Source organism: Periophthalmus magnuspinnatus, chromosome 19 (assembly GCF_009829125.3).
Source record: "Periophthalmus magnuspinnatus isolate fPerMag1 chromosome 19, fPerMag1.2.pri, whole genome shotgun sequence".
Classification (NCBI taxonomy): domain Eukaryota; kingdom Metazoa; phylum Chordata; class Actinopteri; order Gobiiformes; family Gobiidae; genus Periophthalmus; species Periophthalmus magnuspinnatus.
The window spans coordinates 9,334,990-9,355,165 of NC_047144.1; the positions used below are offsets into that span (position 1 = coordinate 9,334,990).

Here is a 20,176-nt window from a genome sequence, read left to right on the forward strand (position 1 = left end):
AATCCACGTAAATATGAAATAACTGTTATGTAATACATCCAAATTGATAGTTGTGGTCATGGGGAGTATAGAAATATCTGCTTATTTGTAAAAAAAAAAAAAAATAACACCAACAGAATAAGTAATGACTACAAATATACATTACATAAACAATTCAACTCACACACTTCTACTTTTCACAGTAAAGCTTGAAAATGTAGTTATTAAAATGTAGTTTCTCAAAGCTAAACCTTGAAAGAACACATTTACACAGAGCCTTGTACTTGACAAACAGAGATAATTGTGATGAATGAGGTGGTCCCTGGTTTATGATTGTGAAGTCATTTCTAATTTGAATCAATTATTTAATTGCCAATAGGTCACTTTAGCTCTGGTCCTGATCAACATCATTTTCAGTCATGCCCCACATCTGTGTCCCACCACTGCTTTGGTCTAATTTATAATCAGTGACTACATTAATTGGCTGCTGTTTATTTCAGACTGTTTTTTTTTTTAGAATATCTTGACGCTCAAAATATGAAAATAAGATTAGTGTACTACAACATATTTATAGAGCATGTTTCTCTTTGGTTAGCCTTTCTGAACTCTATCCGATTATGGCCCAAAGCATGAAGCTGTGTGTTTTAATGAGCAGGTGGGGGAGATTATTGTTCCCTTAATAGCTTTTCCATTCGCCAAACTAATCTTTGGACGATGATTGCATTGACGCTTCATTTGGCTCAATAGTAAGTCTGGATACATTTTACTTATTTACCAGGATGGGCCTCCTTTTTTAACATACATTCTCAATAAGCCCAGATAACATTTTAATTTTAATCAAAGCTATGAGTGGTGCTTATTTGAACATATCTGAATTACAAATGTTCAAATCTTAACTAGATTATTATATTATATTATTTAATAACTATTGTGGTCTACCCACTACTTTATCATCAAATAAAAATACTTCATTTCAATGTGGTATTGTTGACAGTTATTGTACTGTCGGATTAAGTCATGTCAAAACAAGTAGGCATTGTATTTATTCATACTAAATCAAGGCATGGTCTCAGAAAATTTCAAATATACAAATTCAATAAGTTCATGAATGTTCTATATTTTATTTGTTTATGTTTTATGACAAATATGTTAAATTTGTTTAATGACAACACAATTATTTTGAGTTCTGCCAAAATTTACAAACAGTACATGGTATAAGTACTGAAATAATTCCGGACAATCACCCATCTTTTTTAACTTTTGCCATTATGCTCCTAGCACATGGATTTTTCATTCACATTCACTGCAAAACCATTTAGCTAAAACATTTATTCTGGCAATCTATTCTTGCTCTAGCTCTGGACAAGCCCCTATTTTCCTTTGGGTCACTGTTACATTCTAAACACATACATTATATATTGTAATTTGATAGTGTTTATTTACATGTAGAAACAATCCCATAACAAAACCATTTAACTAAACCTTTATTTGTACAATCCACTGCCCAGTTCTTGTTCTGAGGAGGCTGAGCTGCATTGTTATTCATTACACAGGCGCTTTAATCAGTTCAAATAAATAGGATTATTCCAGCGTCTCTGGGCAGAAGCGTGGGTCTAAAATGTCACAGCGGTGTTGTGCATGTGTTGGCCCTGTGCGCTCCTCGCTGACTCCGTGTCCGTTTGAATCAGGCCAGAGCGAAAACAAAACGCTGACGCACTCTGACAGTTTTACACTTGATTTCAGGCTGCAGCATTCAAACCCACAGCGAGGGACATGCCTGGAGCAGAGTGGTCAACCCAACACACGGCTTCTGCAAGGACTGTATGTGCAGTGTCTATTCTGTGTCTGTGCAGAGGCAATGGGCAATGTGAGGCTAGTGTTTGTCCTCCTTCACCTCAATGTTATTCTTAAAGACAAATGCTGTGCAGCCCTATTCAGTAGGGCTGTTGGGGTCTAGTTCTGTCGGTCTTTAGTCATTTAGTCGAGTACCCATTTGATGGCGTCTTAGTTGATTTAATTTATATTTACATGGGACAACAGCAGAAAGGAGAAGTCAGTGAGTGACTGAGTGAGTGAGTTGGTTGAAGATCTGGTATCTTTTGGTATTTATATGTAAAAAGGCAGATTAAACTCATGATTCAGTGCAGTTTGGATCAGATACATAGAGATATGTAATACTTTTTTTTATTACTATACTGTAATAGCTTTTGCCCTGCCCCTTTTTAGTCAAATAATCGATTGAGTTAGTGATATCAGATACCTTTTTGTAAGTCAGCTGTGTGAAGGTTTCAGGGATCAGTGAATCAATATAGGACTAACTTTAGCTGAGAGCATTTTAAGGTAAAGTGGTTTATATCTCAATATGCATATATATATTATATATATATATATATATATATATATATATATATATATATATATATATATATATATATATAGTAGAAAAAATATCTGCTGCCTACATTTGTTTTTGAACCAGGCACAATTGTGGTCAGCTATGCGTTTACACTCCTGTGGTGTGCTGAGGATGCTGAGGTACTTTTGAATGGCTGTTTTACAGGTTAGATTAAAACATTTAAAACCTTTGGTCATATAAATAGAAACACAACTGGACAAGGTGATGAGAGCATCATCATAATGTTGTCAAATGAGAGTCACCAATAGCTGAGCCCGGGTACATTCACTGCCAAGGGGCCCAGAGACAAATTCAGCTGAGGGCTCCCTGAAAGCTAGGGCCGGACCTGCTTTATGGGTCATAATTTTGGGTTGTTCATGTTATTTCCGTTCGATCATGCATCCACTCACCTTCAAGAGATTCATGTAAAGGTATAACGCCAAGCCAATACCATGACCCCATTTCAAGTCTAAATGCATTACAATCTCAAAACGTTTCGTGTTCACTATTGAGTTCTGCTACAAGTCCCTAGATAGTTTCTGTCACATCTCCAGTCTGAGAAAGCACCACTGGGGAATACAAAACAGGTGTCTGTATTAACACGATGGCTCCCTCAGGGGTTCAGAAAAACACAATTTCTGCCAGACACAGAAAATAGCAAGCCAAAAGCAAGCATTTCACTTTCACTATTTCTGCAGCTAAAAGTCCTTCCTGAAACTCTGAGATGTCGAAAGGACACAGGCGTCAAGTAAAGTGGCAGATCCAAAATGGCTGCCTTCACGCTGCACCTCCAGTTGGACAAAATAAGGCCATGGATTTAGTAAACCTCACATGACAATTGCCCTTGAGCTCAACATGCATTTCAGTTCTATTATGAAAACAGTGCACCAGCTTACAACACTGAAAAAAATGTGACATTTTTAATAAAGAATTCTGTCAAGCACAAATTATAAGACGACAATTGAACTCATATATTCATGTAAATTGTGATCCGGCTTTTATTGTAGCTAACTGTAACATTAACATTGCATACATCAAGTATATAAGAGAAGCCTTTATAAGAATACAGAATTGAACCTGGATGCTCTTACAAGCCTAAAAACACACTTACTCCTTGAAACTATACGTTAGATAACGGACCTAGCAAATTAAATGAACATGCAACATTAAAACAATACAATGCAGAGTGCACCCATTTCAGCATTTTGATCAATTATGTGTCATTAGAAGCCATTAATATAGCCTTGTGGAAAAAACAACATATATTTCACACCATTTCCAGCTATAACATGTAGAAAGCTTAAGATAATCCAGCACAAATTGCAAAGGCCCGAATGCTAAGTGTGGAGAAAGTGCTTTGTTACGATCCATTTCCAAAAGGCCCCATAAGCCTCAGTCTGTTAAAAGCTCTTTTATTGGTGCAATCACTTCACAGGGCTAAATAAAGGGAAAAGCCAGTACAGCAGAGGGATGGGAGAGGGTATTATTAGGCTGGTTTCATCACAGCGCTGAATTAAACCAGAGTCACCCAAATTGACTTGGCTTAGCCTCCTTTTCATCTCTCCAAAGGCAACAATGGGAGATGTACCGATGGAGCGTAATTATGCTGAGGATTTATTAGCCGCAAGATACATGGCAAACTAAACTACAACTGAACTGTCTATAACAAAAACGTATTTTTTAATAATAAATTAAATGACCAAAAGAATGTATGGACTACTTTTGCTCTGCTGACTTAATTAAACAACTAAAATGAAATGGCCCATGTTTGCATAACCTTACTAAGCACAATATTCTAACCCAAACCCCTTAATTAAACAGTTACTAAGCCTGAATCATTCTTAATAGTATTTGTTCGTTATGAGCTTGTTGTGCTAATTAAGGTGTAATTAAGTGGTATTGAATTTAAAGGCAATTTTGCATTCCCTTGATACCACTGAGAGACAAAATCCACATTAGTAAGTATAAGATGTCAACAGAGAAATTACAAAACCTATTCATTTCCAGGCAAAAGCATCACAAAAACTGTATGCAACATCAATATGAAATTCAATAAATGTTATGCTGGTTGTAATAGGCTATTTACATCAGGCAGAAATCATTACAATTTCTTCATTAAGTCCACAGCCGCCAAAACTACATGTTCCCATATTGCATTGCTCTAATTTAAAGGCCCATTCAAAACGCACCACTCTATAGCTGGCTGCTCAGTTTTGAATAACATTAGCTCCTCTATTGTCTTCAAATGATGGCGTTTAAAGCAGTGCTTTGCCAGGCCGCATTTAAATGAGGTTTTTGTCAGTTTCGTAGTTGCCCAAACAAAGAGGTCACTCGCCGCGGGGTTCATTTAAGTGGTTCAAACATGGCAGGTGTGAAACGGCTGTACACCCCATGTAAGGGAAACGCGATGTCTCCCAGAGGGACCCACACAAGCTGCCCATCAGTGAACGCTGCTCCATTATCAATTAGAGGATGTGACAATGTGGCCCCCAGCACCAAACTCAACTGTGTCGACGGTAAAATGTCTCATGTTTGCATAACCTTATCGAGCGATGCGACAAATTATGTTCCTTTGAATTTAAATGGCTGATTTATTATAGGCCAGGGGCGTGTTTTGAGTAGCATACGTCATCTTTGACGTATGCTACTTGAAAAATAATAATTTTCTACTGAAAAAAATTTAACTCTGAGCATCATCTGTCAATAGCGTTTTTTGTCCAGGAATCTGGAAGGTTAACATGTTAAACATTCCTCTAAACTTTATATTTTGTTCATGTAAAATGAGTTGGTAAATTGGCATAAAACATAACTGAGCATCACAGAATCTGACAGAGCACCTGTACAGAGACAGCCTCATAAATCAGAAAATGGCGGTGGTGTCTGATTGGCCGGAGGTTCGTTACAGTGTGTTTGTGAGGCTGATTGGTCCAGCTGGTCAGTGACACAGGTGCGCCATGACGATGATTAATGACGGCTTGTTAAAACAGGTGTGCTGTCAGAAATACAACTGGCATCTATACTGCACCTACTGTAGATAGCAACATGTAAAAAGTCATGCAATATAAAGCAGTGGGGATAGTAATAGTCAGATTTATATATAAAATAAGTAGGAAAATTGCTCAGTGGTAGAGCTGTAGCGCAAACGTAGGCCAACATGTCCACCGAAGTATTGAGAGTCCACTCTCTCTGTATTTCCTGCAATGCTATCTTGTCAAATAACCCTGATGCCCAAACATATTAAGAGAAAAGGGCTTCAGAATTGAACAGTGATGAGTCAATAATAATAGTTACTAAGAATTCTACATGGGTTCAGTAAATTGGCAAAACAGTCTATAAATAAGAGAACTAATCCATTATATTGAAATGATTTTAGTGTCTTAATGATTTCACATTAAAGCCTAAGGCATTATTGTCATAGAACTGGTGAAATGACTGCCCATCCTTTGTGTCATTTAAAATTATCTACCATAATCCACCATCATTTTATATGAAAGTGACACAGAACATAACTCACTTGCAGGCAAAAATAATGTCAGCTAAAATCATAACTTCTTATCTCTCTTTGCTCACTGCAGTAAAATAAAGTCATTGGTTGTGATCGGAGCTGTGATACCAACTGGAGGAGACAGATTTCTGCTTTTGTCAACCTACCTTCTCTCAAGGACAAAAAGAATGTAATAGTGCTGCCGCAGAGTAAATATTATTTTGAAGCTGTTATTGTCAGGTTTATTGTTGTCATTTTGGTTGATTAAAGCACTATTTTTTCCAAAGCATGACATTTTCCCACCAGCAGCAGATAAAAATGAATCCTCCCTTATATGTGTGAGTTGTTCTTTTCTGTCTTACGAAAACAGTCCCTTAGTGTAGATATGAAAAAGGAAATCAGAGGCATAATTAACGACACATTAGCGGTTAGTGGTTTTGGTATTGTGCAAAGCACAGTGGGACATTTGAAATGCAATGGAGCTATAAATAATGATATTAGTAACACCTGTCGTAGGGCTATTAGCTTCTTCCTCTCTGGACTCAAGACTTTTACTCTAGGGAAAGTCCCTAAATGCCCTGTCAATGAATACATCTGTCTGCAAGTCTGATCAGAAAGAAGGAAAACAGAGCTGTGTGGTCTGATAATCTGCAATACAGTCTATATCTGTAGTGTCAAATACAGTGTCTGCCACTTGCTTGTCTTCATGGAGATGTACAGTATGGCATGAAACTGATCTGTCTAGCATTTATTTCATTATGGGTATTTCTACTGTACTGCTCAAAATTCCCTGAAAAGCATGCATTTTTACTGTTATAACATCTTCTGGAGACAAACGAAGGATAAACTCCTCAGTAGATAAGTTACATAGTGCACCTTTAACAACAATGTGTGTGTGTGTGTGTGTGTGTGTAGGGGGGTGTGTGTGTGTGTGTGTGTGTGTGTATATAGGGGTGTGTGGGGGTGTGTGTGGGGGTGTGTATGTATATATATATATATATATTATATATATATATATATATATATATATATATATATATATATATATATATATATATATATATAGCGTTTTATACCTGCTATTCAGTGCTATTCATAAAGTGTATAAAAACATGACACAGAGAGTAATCCATTACTAATTTAGTAAAATACTATGTGAAATATGTTTCCTGTCCTAACTGAAGTGTAAAGGTCCATGAAGCATTTATACACGTTTCAGTACAGTACAAACAATTATTTTCTGTCATGTCACCAGTAACTATTTGTAATCTACTTGCTTTTCATTGCACTACACCTTTCTGAAACAATAGCAGTACAGAGTTGACAGGACGTTAGCCATACCTGCGCTGACCACCTTGGCAAGCCTCCTCAGCCTTCTCTGGTGCGTCTTGCCTCTGTAGTGGATCTGGGCCTGAGCGCTGGAGTTCAGTTGAATGTTACACACTTGGCACATTGTTGCACTGCTGCTGCCCCCGGGTCGTCTCTCTCGTTTGGCCCTGTGTCCTGTGGAGCTCTTCCTCCCCTCCTCCTCCTCGGCTTCCTCCTCCCCCTCCTTTACCTCATTTTTGGGAGGGGTACTCTCATCCATGGGGTCAGGACTCTTGGGATGCTTCATGTCTTGGAAAATAAAAGAATAATCTTAATCACTCACTCAAAATAATCTATTGCACATATTGTTGCAATATAAAAATAAAATAGTGATGATGCACTTGTGATTGAAATTTGGATGATTTGATAAGCAATAAAATACACTGTGGTGTAGCTCAAACTGCTTCCTTATTCACAATTCAATATTCATTGAACATGAAACTTGCAGAATGTAAAAGAGTTGTTGCAAATGTACTTATATTGATGTTCTGTCAAGTGTGTAACATTCAAGTGTGTAACATTCAACTGAACTCCAGCGCTTTCTGTCAGAAAAGCAATGCCACAAACTCCATATAACACTGGCCAATTAAATGAATGTTCCACAAATGTATATTTGTTGATCATTTGTTTAAATGTTGTTTTGGTTTATTTTTCATCACAGAAAAATATCATTTAGCACATAAGTATTAGGGTTACCCAGATTGTAACACTCAATGTCTTACTGAAGAAAATGTGAGGGTTGACATTTTTCCGTGCTGTTTAAAGGCCTAACATGAAAAACCTGCAGTGTGCATGTTGCTAAAGCTTCCACCAGGGGGCATCATAGCAGCATGACTCCTCTCACAGTTTCTGTGCATTCACCTCTCATTTTTCCACATTATTCAGAGTGTTTGCACATCCATTTAGGATCTGGCATGTCACACGTGCACACACAAGCACAAACACACACACGGACACACACACATCTTCATAGATAAAGCCAATTATCTGTGATGCACTTTTAGTTTGAGAATGTACACATATAAATACAGAATTTCCTGCTATTTAAAGGAGTCGAATCAGGCTTCCATTAGCGTAAAAGGGTGGCTCCCCCGGCACATGGAAAAAGGCAAGACCTGGATTAAGATTAGCTTCATTTGTCAGATAATAAAAGCTAGCAACTCGCGGGGTTACACAAAAAGACATGTTTCTTTGTCGCCGCCATTATACCTGTAATGGCTGAGTGATTATGGTAGGGCGGGCGGAGTGCATAATCAACCAAAAAACGCTGGCTTCTGCGTAAACGCGGGAATCAGCACCCAACTCTTTGTCTCAGCCCCGTTCAAATGATAATAACGTCAATTAAGTCCTTGTGCATTTCCACTCCTCAATACAAGTCACTCTCCCCACCACCGCATGCAAAATCAGCATTTGTTAAAAAAAGATTATAAATAAATAAATGTAAAAATCATTGCAGTATGTAAAAAAATTCAATTTGAGATGAAAGTGTAGTGGAAATGTGTTTCGGTTTATCAGCATCGGACCAGCAATGCGGACATCAAAGCTGCGGAGCATCACTGTAATTATCTGAACAATGTTGTACTGGGGTGAATATAGAGAAGGACACTGGCCACTGCGGCGACCAGTGACTGCAGAGCATCAGTTGTGTTTGACTGTGTCCCCGTCTTTCAAACAAATGCATAAGAATAGAAAATAAAATAATCTATAGGCATAAAGCTATTTGACCTACACATTTGGCTCCTGTATTTTCAATTTTATAAACATGAAATGAATCACAAAATTCCCACAATAAATAAATAGTTATGTAGTTAAAATACAATTATAAACAACTACTCTAAAATGTACCAAAAAAGGTTCAGGATCCGCAAAATCCTATGAAGCACAAAATTTAATTTAAAAATGGTTTTAGACAGTATTTTAGGTTACATTGCATAATATAGCTACAATACAACCTTAAATTAACAAAAAAATCTGAATAAAACCAATGTATGTATGCTTCAAAAACATTTATAGTAAAAATGAATTTGCAAAAGCAGCAGATCCAGACCATAACCCGAAGTCTTCAGTCAGAAAACAGCTGTATCTGGTTGATGTGAGGTTTGTAGACAGGGTCGGTCAGAGGGAGGGGCCTCTGTCCACATCACTTTAAACCACTGCTGTTTAAAGAGGAAACAGGAGAATAAACCTATCTTAAGCTGCCTCTTGCAAAGACTTAAAAATTGGTTAGTTTGATTTTCGTTTCTAATAGTAAGATAAGAGATGTCATAATAATGAGATGCTAATGTTGTTAATGGTGCCATGTTAAACTGTGATCTGGTGTTGTACAAACCAGTCTCTCTCCTCAGCTGGAGGTGTCAGCTGCCACGGCCGACACAGAAGATCCTCACAGCTATGTGCCCTGCAGCTGTGAGCTCAACCTCACAGTGACAGGGTACATAGTCTAGCCTGTGGTCATGTGAAGATGGTATTTGGGTGTGAATTTAGAGGTAGATGTAACATGCATAAAGACAAAACATAAAATAACCAAGAGATGGACATTGCCATAGTTAGAGCTATGGAGTTATTGTCAAACACTATGTTCAATCTATGACAACACTCTTATGTGAGTGAATAAACCATACAATACTAATTTTAAATTAAATATATATGTAGGTACTATCTAGGGCTGCAAGATAAATCAAAGTCTAATCAAAATCACAATTAGAATCAATGTAAATAGCACTCAAGTTAAATGGTACTTGAACTATATTTAAATAATAACTTCACTATAAAGTGCAGTATTTTGCCAGTGACGCAGATCAGCCCTCTCTAATGTTACCATCAGTGAGTGTGTGTCACTTAATCAGCTGAGTTAGACCAGGCCTTCATATCCTTATTACCAGCCAACATCTTACACATGCCCTACATCTTTGTTTTATGGCCTAAGCCAGCTGCATGGAAATGAACTGTCAACTTTACAAACTACTCTATGAGAACACCCACTCTGAGTTTATGTTCCCAGCTCAGAGGCCAGCATAAGTGGGGTATTAATTTCATCTGACATGAGCGATTCATAACTTCTGACTGTAATATTTTGGGTAACCTGTGTCTGCATTGCCAGTGAAAGCTCTCCACACACAGTTTTGGTAATAGTCCAATAAAGAATAAGAGGTCATCTGAAACAGGAGGAGAGGCTAATGGCTAACAGCGGTAGCCGTCAGTGAGGTTGCCAGGTGGGTACTGACGTGAACCTGGCAACCCGCGCGCCGTATTCTCCTCAAGCTGCTCTGCCCATCTGCGTGACATGGAGCCCACCCTCAAGTGTTGTACACCCCCACTGACTCCAGCAACTCAACACGAAAAATGACAACAACAGCAATACTACTGCAAACAACATTATTATGCGTTTTGGTTTGTTGTTTTTTTGTTTTTTTTTGTATATAATATAAATGTATAAATAAATGGGAAATGGGAGTAAAGGAAAACTCCATTACATACACATAAAAAATATCTAAATAAAAATATCATGTCACCTTTTCAATTTAATCATTTTATGTTTATCAAGAAAAAATATTTCAGATTTGATCTATGGGAAAAAGTGACATAATATATGAATGTAATTATTTTTGCTGTGAATTTGCCTTCATTATAAAATAAATAAATATTAGTAAAAACATTTCACATCATTTTAATCTATTTTTTGTCACTAAATCCTTAAGGAGCATTTTATCCCAAGAAAGCCATATATTTATACGATAATTTGAAATCCACTGGTGCACTGGTTTAGGGAGTGACTTTATGGCTACAAATGGCACTATTCTAAACTCAAAATTGACTCTAATGCATTTAGTCACTACAAAGAGCACTTAGAACAGCAAGAGCAATAAAATCCTACAGATTTGCAAAAATCTAGTGAAAGTGTAGGTAGCATTTTCAACACCTTGCTCTGTTGTAAATGTCTGCATTTTCCTTTGAACCCTTTTGTCCAGATGAATTCACTAAAGCATGTCTGGGGTAGATCATTTTCTTGTGAGATTGATATTTTAGCAGCTGCCCTGAAATGGCTCACTAGACATAATTAGTGACTATTTCATGCTTGAATGCCCTCCTTCAATACAAAAGGCACCTGGGGGACGGGGCCTATAGACACTCAAAGATTAGCTTATTATATAGCCATGTGCCAGAAGACTAGTGGCTTCAAATTTCTGCCTCTAATGTATATAGTCTGCATGTATACAAAATGAATGCTTTTGTTTTTTATTCTATTTTTAAAGGTGTTTGCATATATTGTGTTATTCATTAAACTGTGATATTTTCTATCTAACACAAGACAGCAATATTGTATTTCTGATAATATCATCAATATTAATTTGAAGATTTACAAAATTTGATTTTCATAATCAAAATATGTCTTTTAGTGCAGCATATACTATATTGTAATAGTATAATATTGTAATATTTTATATAATTGTACAGTCATTTCACAGTTATCTGACAGTTAAAACTCAACCGATACATTTAAAGATATAGTTTACCACATTTCTGTTGGACTGACATAATATCATCTGAATATCATTATCAGGATAAAAAATACTGACATATGTTTTTTTGTTAATATTGCCCAACCCTATATAACATAATTTGAGCAAAAAAGATACATTGGATGTGTTGTGTGTTGTTGTTGGGACTTGCTTTGCAGACACAGAGGACAGTAGTTTGGTGCTGTTGTCTCTGCAGTGGGCCAATCATAACAATGAGAACAGAGAGGTCCCACTGCACAATCACTGTACACTGGTTTGAAATGGCTTCACACTGGACAGGTACAAAAACCCAGCGAACATTCTCAAACTACTGCTTCTCTTGAAGGCATTTTTGTCATTTATTACAGAAATCTTCATGCTATAAAAACTGTGTAGTATATTTATAACAATCGGTAAATTGTCTTGTCAAAATGCAGATGACAGCTACACTTTGCTAATGGAAACTGTAATAGCGTTAGATTTCCCTGTATTGCGAACTTAACTTCCTGCAACTTCCCAGTGGTAGCTATGTTACAGAGTAAAGACGCATTGACAGACAAAACACATTACAGCTGCAAGCGCTCCTTTAGATCCATGGTCCAAAACACTTCCTGGAACTAGAGTCCAGATGTTCAAAGCATTGGAGCCAGCTATAGTGGTACAACTATGCTCTTTAAACAATGGTACCCACAATGCAACAGCTGTCACTATAGTTCCATTACACATTGCACACATAGATGCTAAATAACTGCACACGGGATACAACTATAATTCAACTGTACTATTTTAGTGAGGTATTATTGAGGTGTGAACAATGCTGTGAGTGAATACCAAACATAATTTTTTCTTGTAAAATTTCCAGAAGCCTAAATAATAATCTTAATAAGAAAGACATCATTATAGATATCCTATTATTGACCCATACCAGAGACTGCACAGCAACATTTAACTTCAGAGGAGACTGCACAGTGATCCTTGGCTCCCAATATTGTTATCTGGGGCTCTGTTAGTTTATTCATAGCTAAAATGATAAAATGTATCTTTATCAATTGTGAGATATTTGAGTTACGTGGATTAAGGTAAAGATGAACAAGAACAAGTAAATCTTGAATAAGAAATCATTGTGTTTGAGATTACAGTCTAGGGTCTAGGGTAGTATCGAAAATCAAGATACTAATCAACACTCAAACTTGAATCAAAACTAGATACTCATTTGAGCATGTATTGATACTAAAAAAATATTCACAGGACAGAAATTAACCTTCAAGATGAGTGCCTTGACAGAGATGGTCATATTCTATCTAGACAATTATTGTTTAGATGTTAGTTTTTAAATTTTTGATATTTTCATGAATTCATACACATTTCTTTGTTTTATTTTTGCACGACATTGTAGTTTTACATTAGCAGCAGTACTATAGAAAGTAATCTGCATTTAAAGTGTCAATGCACCAATTTTCCTCTTGTCGGACACAGAAATTAGAATATTGAACAGTGGAATAAATGCAGGAGAACCAGTGGACTAGGATTAGGAGTTGTGTCACTAGGCAACCCTGAACATCCACTGAACAGGGCCACTCAAATGTGAGCATTTTCCCACAAATTGCAGCCTAGTTATACTGTAATTTACTCGCAGAAGGCAGAGAATGAACAAAAAGCCACACAGCAGGCAGGCAGCATCAGTCACAAATCAGAGCCACCCATTCAAATCAACTTTACCTGGGTTTACTTTGGCCCCACAACCAGACAGTCAGTCAGGGCATAATGTCGACAGCCTATGCACGCAAAATATAAACAAAGTAAGGCTTAAATTTTTATAATGTAAAAAGCAAAACAAAAAAGCACTTAATATAGAAAAGGCTGTGTGAAATTTATTTTGCATTGTTTTGTATCTCGAGGCTTTATCTATGTAATTTATCAATGGACTCCTGTATATATGTGACAATTTTCACTTCTCTTACTGTATTTGATGCTGTTCTAATACGGAATTGCTCATAGAGGGATAAATAATAGTTTCTGAATCAGAATCCCCATGAAAATCTTGAATCTCGAAAGTACTGGAAAATGTTTATACAATACAAACTTACGTACAATGTAATCCACAATAACCTTCCCACAATGTGTCCAATAAGCAAAAGTGACTCTCAAATGTATCTCAAAACACAACAAAAAATTAAAAAAAATTATAAACTTCTGTTGTAATCTTTCAAACAAGAGCAAATGATGATATTTCTACACATTTGTGGATAATTTTACAGTCCTTTAACATTTGTATAATTCTTAAGTGGTACATTTGAATACCATTTTAGTACATTTTTGGATTGCCAAACTTGATTATTGCTATCAGAATACCCACAAAAAATATGCCCACCCTTAAGTGACAATTATAAACAAATCCATACCTGGAGCCTATTTACAGATTAAGGGCCAAATAATCCCATATGAAGATAAATTCCCCTGGTGCTATTTTTAAATATGTAAATATCCTGTAGATAATAGGAGTTTGTATAGAGCCTGTGTTAAGAGCTACGTGTGTGGCGACTGTGTGACAAGGTCATTTGCAAATGCTGCGTTCTGATTCTGCTGTGATTCACTGTGTTAGGTAATGTGAGTGAGTGGGAGCTGTTAACACTCTGGATATTTCAGTCCAGTTTCTCTTTGTCTCAGCTAAAACAACTGGAGACACACTGCAGTACTGGTCCATAATGTGCTCACAGTTTAAAAGCAAATGTTCTTAACGGTGCAATGAGGGTCCAACAACTACTTGTCCCCATGGAGATGTTATTGTTTTGCCTGGAATGTTCCACAGCATGGCATTATGCTTATCTAGCTCTATGGACACAAGCAAAGGATGCCACCAGGCTGAGATAAAGGTCAGATTTGTGGAGAGGTGAGACCACACTCAATAGCAATGCATGTTTTCTGAAGTAGGTTTGGAGCAATAAAAACACTATACTTGAATTAATGTAAGATTAATATACTGTGGAACACTACAGGCAAAACAATAACATAGAGATAAGCAGGTGGCCTTCACCCTTCACCAGAAAAGTTACATAGAGGTCTTTAAATTATAGTAAATTATAGTTATAGTATAACAGATTTTAAAACTCACTGCTACCTCTGTTAAGTTCTTGTTTCCTTTTTATGTTTAATGTTGTATGATCGCTTTATGGCATTATTGAACTATTGTGTCACCATGTAATTTCCCTCATGGATAAAGGTTTGTCTAAGTCTAATAATTATTGTGCATCTAATATGTACAGTACAGGTGCCTTTTCTGTACAACTGTCCACAACCACAAACTATGACTTACTATTTTTAAACATGGGTCTCACAAATTCACTGAAATCTACTCAAACTGCCACCAAGTGTCTGGAACTGGTTTGGCATCCATTTTGCTGACACCTCACTGTAATCTCAGATAACACTCCCTCACTCACATTAATCTGAGGACAGAGATTAGACCAATGTTAAACAAAGCAAAATGAATCTACCAGCTCTTTAATGATACACCACTGCTGTCTCTATTTATACAATAAGCTGCTTTAGACAGTATTATGTGCTGTGTCCATTTTGTAATAAATTCTCTTCTTCTTTGACTTGATAGTTATATAGTGATCATTAAAATTATTTACAGTTTATTAGCTGTACACATTATTGGAGAAAACATGATGTGAAATATGTGTTGAGAAAAAAAGTTCTATTTTAATTTTCGGAGATAAAAATCTATCTTTACAGAAGATTTTAGACATCGACAATGATGTTAAACTAATTGGGGTCATCATTATTTTTAAGATCCACACTCATTCTGAAGTTGCCCCTCCTACTTTCTATTCGAATGCATGGGGTTTGGAGCCAGAGCATAGCCAATCACAGCAGTTTATTTGTAGTATGTGCCTTTAAAATGCAGAAGAGAACTCCTCAGAAATACCTTTGTAACATTCAGAACAAAACATATAATGGTTTCTCAGTCCTCTATTATTTTTACTGATGACATGTATACAAAAATGGACCATGTGTTTCTCTGAGTGGTGGAAATTGTGGACACAGGATAAGGTTCTAGACTATAGCATGTTTGTAAGTTTTTAAAGTGAGTATCATCTTAGTTGGTCAGGGAAATTCTGAAGTGTAAATGTAGCAGCCATAACAGAATTAGCAGTTTCTTGATCATGAATTTGATGATATGGCTAACTATATTTTTTCCATATTGTGCAGCCATATACAACAGTAATGAACATTATGGTTACAGCATGTGTACAGTATTTCTTAAGGACATCCAAATGCCTGTATAATCTGTTGTTTGTTTGGAGCTTGTGACAGAGACAGAGGAGCGTGGGATGTGAAGGAGGTGTGGCCCGTCACTGTCACCTCCCTGATGTTTTTGGGAGGGGGAGACTCTACCGGCTCTGGCTCCAGTTTACATTGGCTTCTGTTCTGCTGCTTATCAGTCTATTCAGCCACAATCTGGACTCAAAGGGAAATCGAACATGACCAAGCCAAAATAAATAAGGTGGCATTAATTTTATGTTGAAACAAAAATTAGAGCCTCACTGGCTGTATGATGGTAACGACGCAAATAGATGTGACTAGTACTATATATTCTAATATCCTTTTGAATAAAAAAAATGGTCCTTCCTCACATTTCTGACATTTTCTTAAAACTATGAATTCATATTGGCTTTGTAATTAAGCAAATTAAACAAACCAACAATTGTAAAAGCAACACTTAAAGGTTAAAAATATGTGCCAAGTTAGGACGTAAAAGAAAGTGCAACATAATAAAAGGCTAATAATTTTACATAACCAGAGCACTCAAAACTGGGCCTTGGAGTCTTCTGTCTGGTACAGTGTCTCTTAGCAACTTTGTCAGAGTAGTAGTATCATCTTTTAAACACAAACCAGACCACCTTAGCAGAAAGCCTACCTAAAGGCAGTGGAAAATGAATATAGAGCAAACGTGGAGAAGAGTAGGTGCAATTGAGGCCAGGACAAATAGGACATTGGGGACCAAGGGGTTAGTTTTTTAACTGGAGGGAAGCACTGCACTTAAACCAAGGGCAACAGTGAGAACAGGCATCTGTCATCAGCCATCTGGGATGGCCCTTAGGTCTCAGCGGAGCCCAAAGTAAATGTCCACTGACTGCAATGGAGCAAAGTGTAAACTGTTCTATCAAACGCTATCATAGCTAACATGTTAACATGCTAACAAATTAACCCAGATTGAACGTTAGTGACATGATTTAAAAGTTGTAGTCAGCAAAATTTGAGAAAAAATCAAACCACATTTTTTTGAAAATGGAGATGTGACAATAGATTGTATAAAGAAGAGGACTAAGTGAGTGTGACGTCACCCATAGCGTTCAGCTCCAGTCAAATGAAGCTCACCAAGACCAGGACAAATTTGGAGCCAGGCTCCATATTTCGAATTTTGACTGTGAGTATCATAGCAACCAAAGGGCCAATCTGGAGTGTAGCTGGAAGGTAACACCCCTTCCCATATAGTAGAGGGTGAGCACTTAGCAACGCTGTCGATCAACTGCTAGCGGGCGCGACCTCAGGGAAAGAAGGCTAATTTGTTTGTTCTTAATGTTCATATCTTGAGTTACGGACACAATAGCATAATAAAAATATCGGGATCACATGGAACAGGCCAAAAGGAAAATTTTAAGACCAAAATGACATTCCTGACAGCAGCATATACAGAGAGTGGGGCAACAGTTTTCTAATGTAAGCTGAATTGGAGTCGATGGAGCCGGAAGAGCAGCCCATGATCACTTCCTATTTGGAACGTGGCTACAGTTTATGGGTGTGACCCTCCCTAATATTAATGTTAACCACATGGTGTGAAGCTCTGGAAAAGTTTAACATTTATATTTTAAGTTAATCTATATACGATAAATAGTTTGCTTCCACCAATGCATGATTTTCTGACATTAGCTTTTCCTGTACCAAATGTACCATTTTGAGTACTTTGGCCACTCAAAAGAAATAACAGTAATGCTTTGGTTACTTGAAACTCAACAAACAAACTGATTACATGGATTACATAGCATTTAACAAAGTAACTATTTAAAAAATATCTGCAGGCTTTGTGATATTTTTCCCCAGGGCCACAGATCACTTCCCGTCAGTGATCAAGTGCAGATGCTAAAAACATGTTTATATTTACAGACAGGCTCAGGGCAGCGCAGGGCTAAGCCACTTCTGACAGTTGTCCCCCTCAGCTCTGACAGGACAAGTGTTGCAGCTAAAACACATGACATCTCCATCACAAGCAGGGACTTTATCTGGACCTGTCCCACACTTTGTCCTCCACTCTGAAAGTAAGCTAGCTTCCACTTGAGCTAAAGATAAACTAAGCTGTACTACACAAGAGCATGTAATAGCAAAGTAATTTTTCTTTTATATTTATAAAGTATGACAGAATTTAAAACTAAAATGTTGGAATTGTCTCCCCTTAAGTACTTAGGTGCATTATGCAACTTTTATGTTATCTATGATGATGTTATTGCTTCACTTGAAATGTTCCACATGGCCTTAAATGTATCTATAACCATGGAGACAAACAGACAAGAAATTAATCAACACAACAAAAATCTATGTTGACTTCTGTCAGTAGATTGAGCAAACGTTATGCTGTATTTCATTACAAACATAGAATAGCAACATATTGTGTACAACCAATTCTTTATCAAACCTTATCTTGACTTGTCCCACACTTTGTCCACCCCTTTGAGTGCCTTTGAAAGCAAGTTAGCCTCTGCTTAAGCTAAAGATAAGCATTTGCCTGGGTATGTGAGAAGACAGGTCTTTAATATCCCTGGAGAACTTATGCTTTCTGTGAGCACTGATAGCAGCAGTGGGAGGAGGCCGCACACACATGACTAATGAGAATGAGTAAGATGCATTCAGGGATGATCGGATATGTAATTCGTCTGGCCATCACATATAAATATACTTTCTGTAGGTGAGGTGCACTTCCTGGATTTATATATTTGTGGCCCACGCAAACAATTCAAATAAATAGGACTGAATAATCGTAAGTGCCAAGGTCATAACAGTCCCTCCTGGCAGACAGATTGTATTTGTTACACAAATACCAAGTTCATGGCATAAAAGTGGGTCACTGAACGTATGACAGCTAATTAATGTGATTAGAAATAGATTAGAGCTGTGTCAAATTCACAATTAATTGTTTTAATGCTTTAAAGGTTGTTATCAAATGCATTAATTAAAAAAAAAACAAGTGTAAATCAGATCAGTGACAAATTATGAAATCTTTCTTTTTGACCAAATGCATTAAAGTGGCTTTAAAGGCATCACAACAAGGCACATAAGTAAAATTGAACACACAACAGGAAAGGAACACATGTACGTACAAACACACACACACGCATGGACTAACAAAGCTAATACTTTGTTAAGCCCACTATATTTAATGGTAAGTTGGGAAAAATAACTAAAAAACACAATGAAAGGCCGTCTCAGGACCAGGTGGAGTTAACAGGGGTTAAAGGGGAAGTCCTCCTAAAAGACATCACAGCTTCAGTTACATAATTGATCATCAGACTAAAGCCTGAATCTCTAAGAACCACTGGAGTGTGTGATCACATGTGCTCCGGCTCAATAGTGATTTATTTTATTGGTGATTCACGCGTCGCTGACGGATGACCTCACATTTTCTGCCCTTCTCTCTCTATATTTCCTTATTCCTCCTTTCGTCCTCTTATCGGGCCTTATCGCCGCGGCCGCCACTGCAAACCTGACGTCCTAAATTGGATTGACTTTTAATTAGGTGCACTCCCAGGGTAAAACGACTTTAATTGGCTGTATTATCTGTGTGGTTGCTTTAGGTGGAAGGGGGGGGAGAAGGCCCCACTGCAGCGTTTGAACAAAAACCAGAGGCCTGAATGTAGCTGCAATAATCTTATCAGGCTCCAACAGGACGCCGCAGCATTATCATTGAAATGAGAGGGAACCTATCGCACACTCTACATCGATGTTCAGGGGGTAATGCATCAAGATTAAATACAACCTGGAAATCTATAGGGAGAGAAGAAAAAGTGTTTCTGTTCAGAATGATTGCTTCCGTGAAAAACACATACACACACCCACACACACACACACACGCATTTTTAGGAAATCTGTAGTCTTAAAAATAAGTACCGGTACATGTTTTGCAATCACAATGACACAAATTAATGAAAACTGATATATGACAAGTGACAAATGTGGACAAATGACAAATGAACTGATAAATATAAGGTTAATAATATAAAAGCTACATTTTAGATTAGTATAGTTTTTTGTTCATTAAAATCTGTAGAGTAAAATTTATTAAAAAGCAAACAACATTATGCATCTTTGCAGTGAATCCGCCGAGGTCCGGTGGCCTCTGTACGGTGCACAGAGTGGAGTCATGCCATAATGGTTCCTGCTATTAACAGCCAT

The 20,176-nt window shown here is 37.1% G+C and overlaps 1 protein-coding gene across 2 annotated transcripts in view; it reads right to left on the reverse strand.

Moving 5' to 3' along the window:
• The window catches only part of LOC117387083 (zinc finger protein 385C-like), a 48,318-nt gene that overhangs the window by 23,848 nt on the left and 4,294 nt on the right, over nt 1-20,176 (reverse strand). For both annotated transcript variants that reach the window (XM_055229478.1, XM_033984478.2), the window contains exon 2: nt 7,200-7,475. In XM_055229478.1, the coding sequence (XP_055085453.1) occupies nt 7,200-7,475 (276 nt within the window). The remainder of the gene's footprint in view (nt 1-7,199; nt 7,476-20,176) is intronic.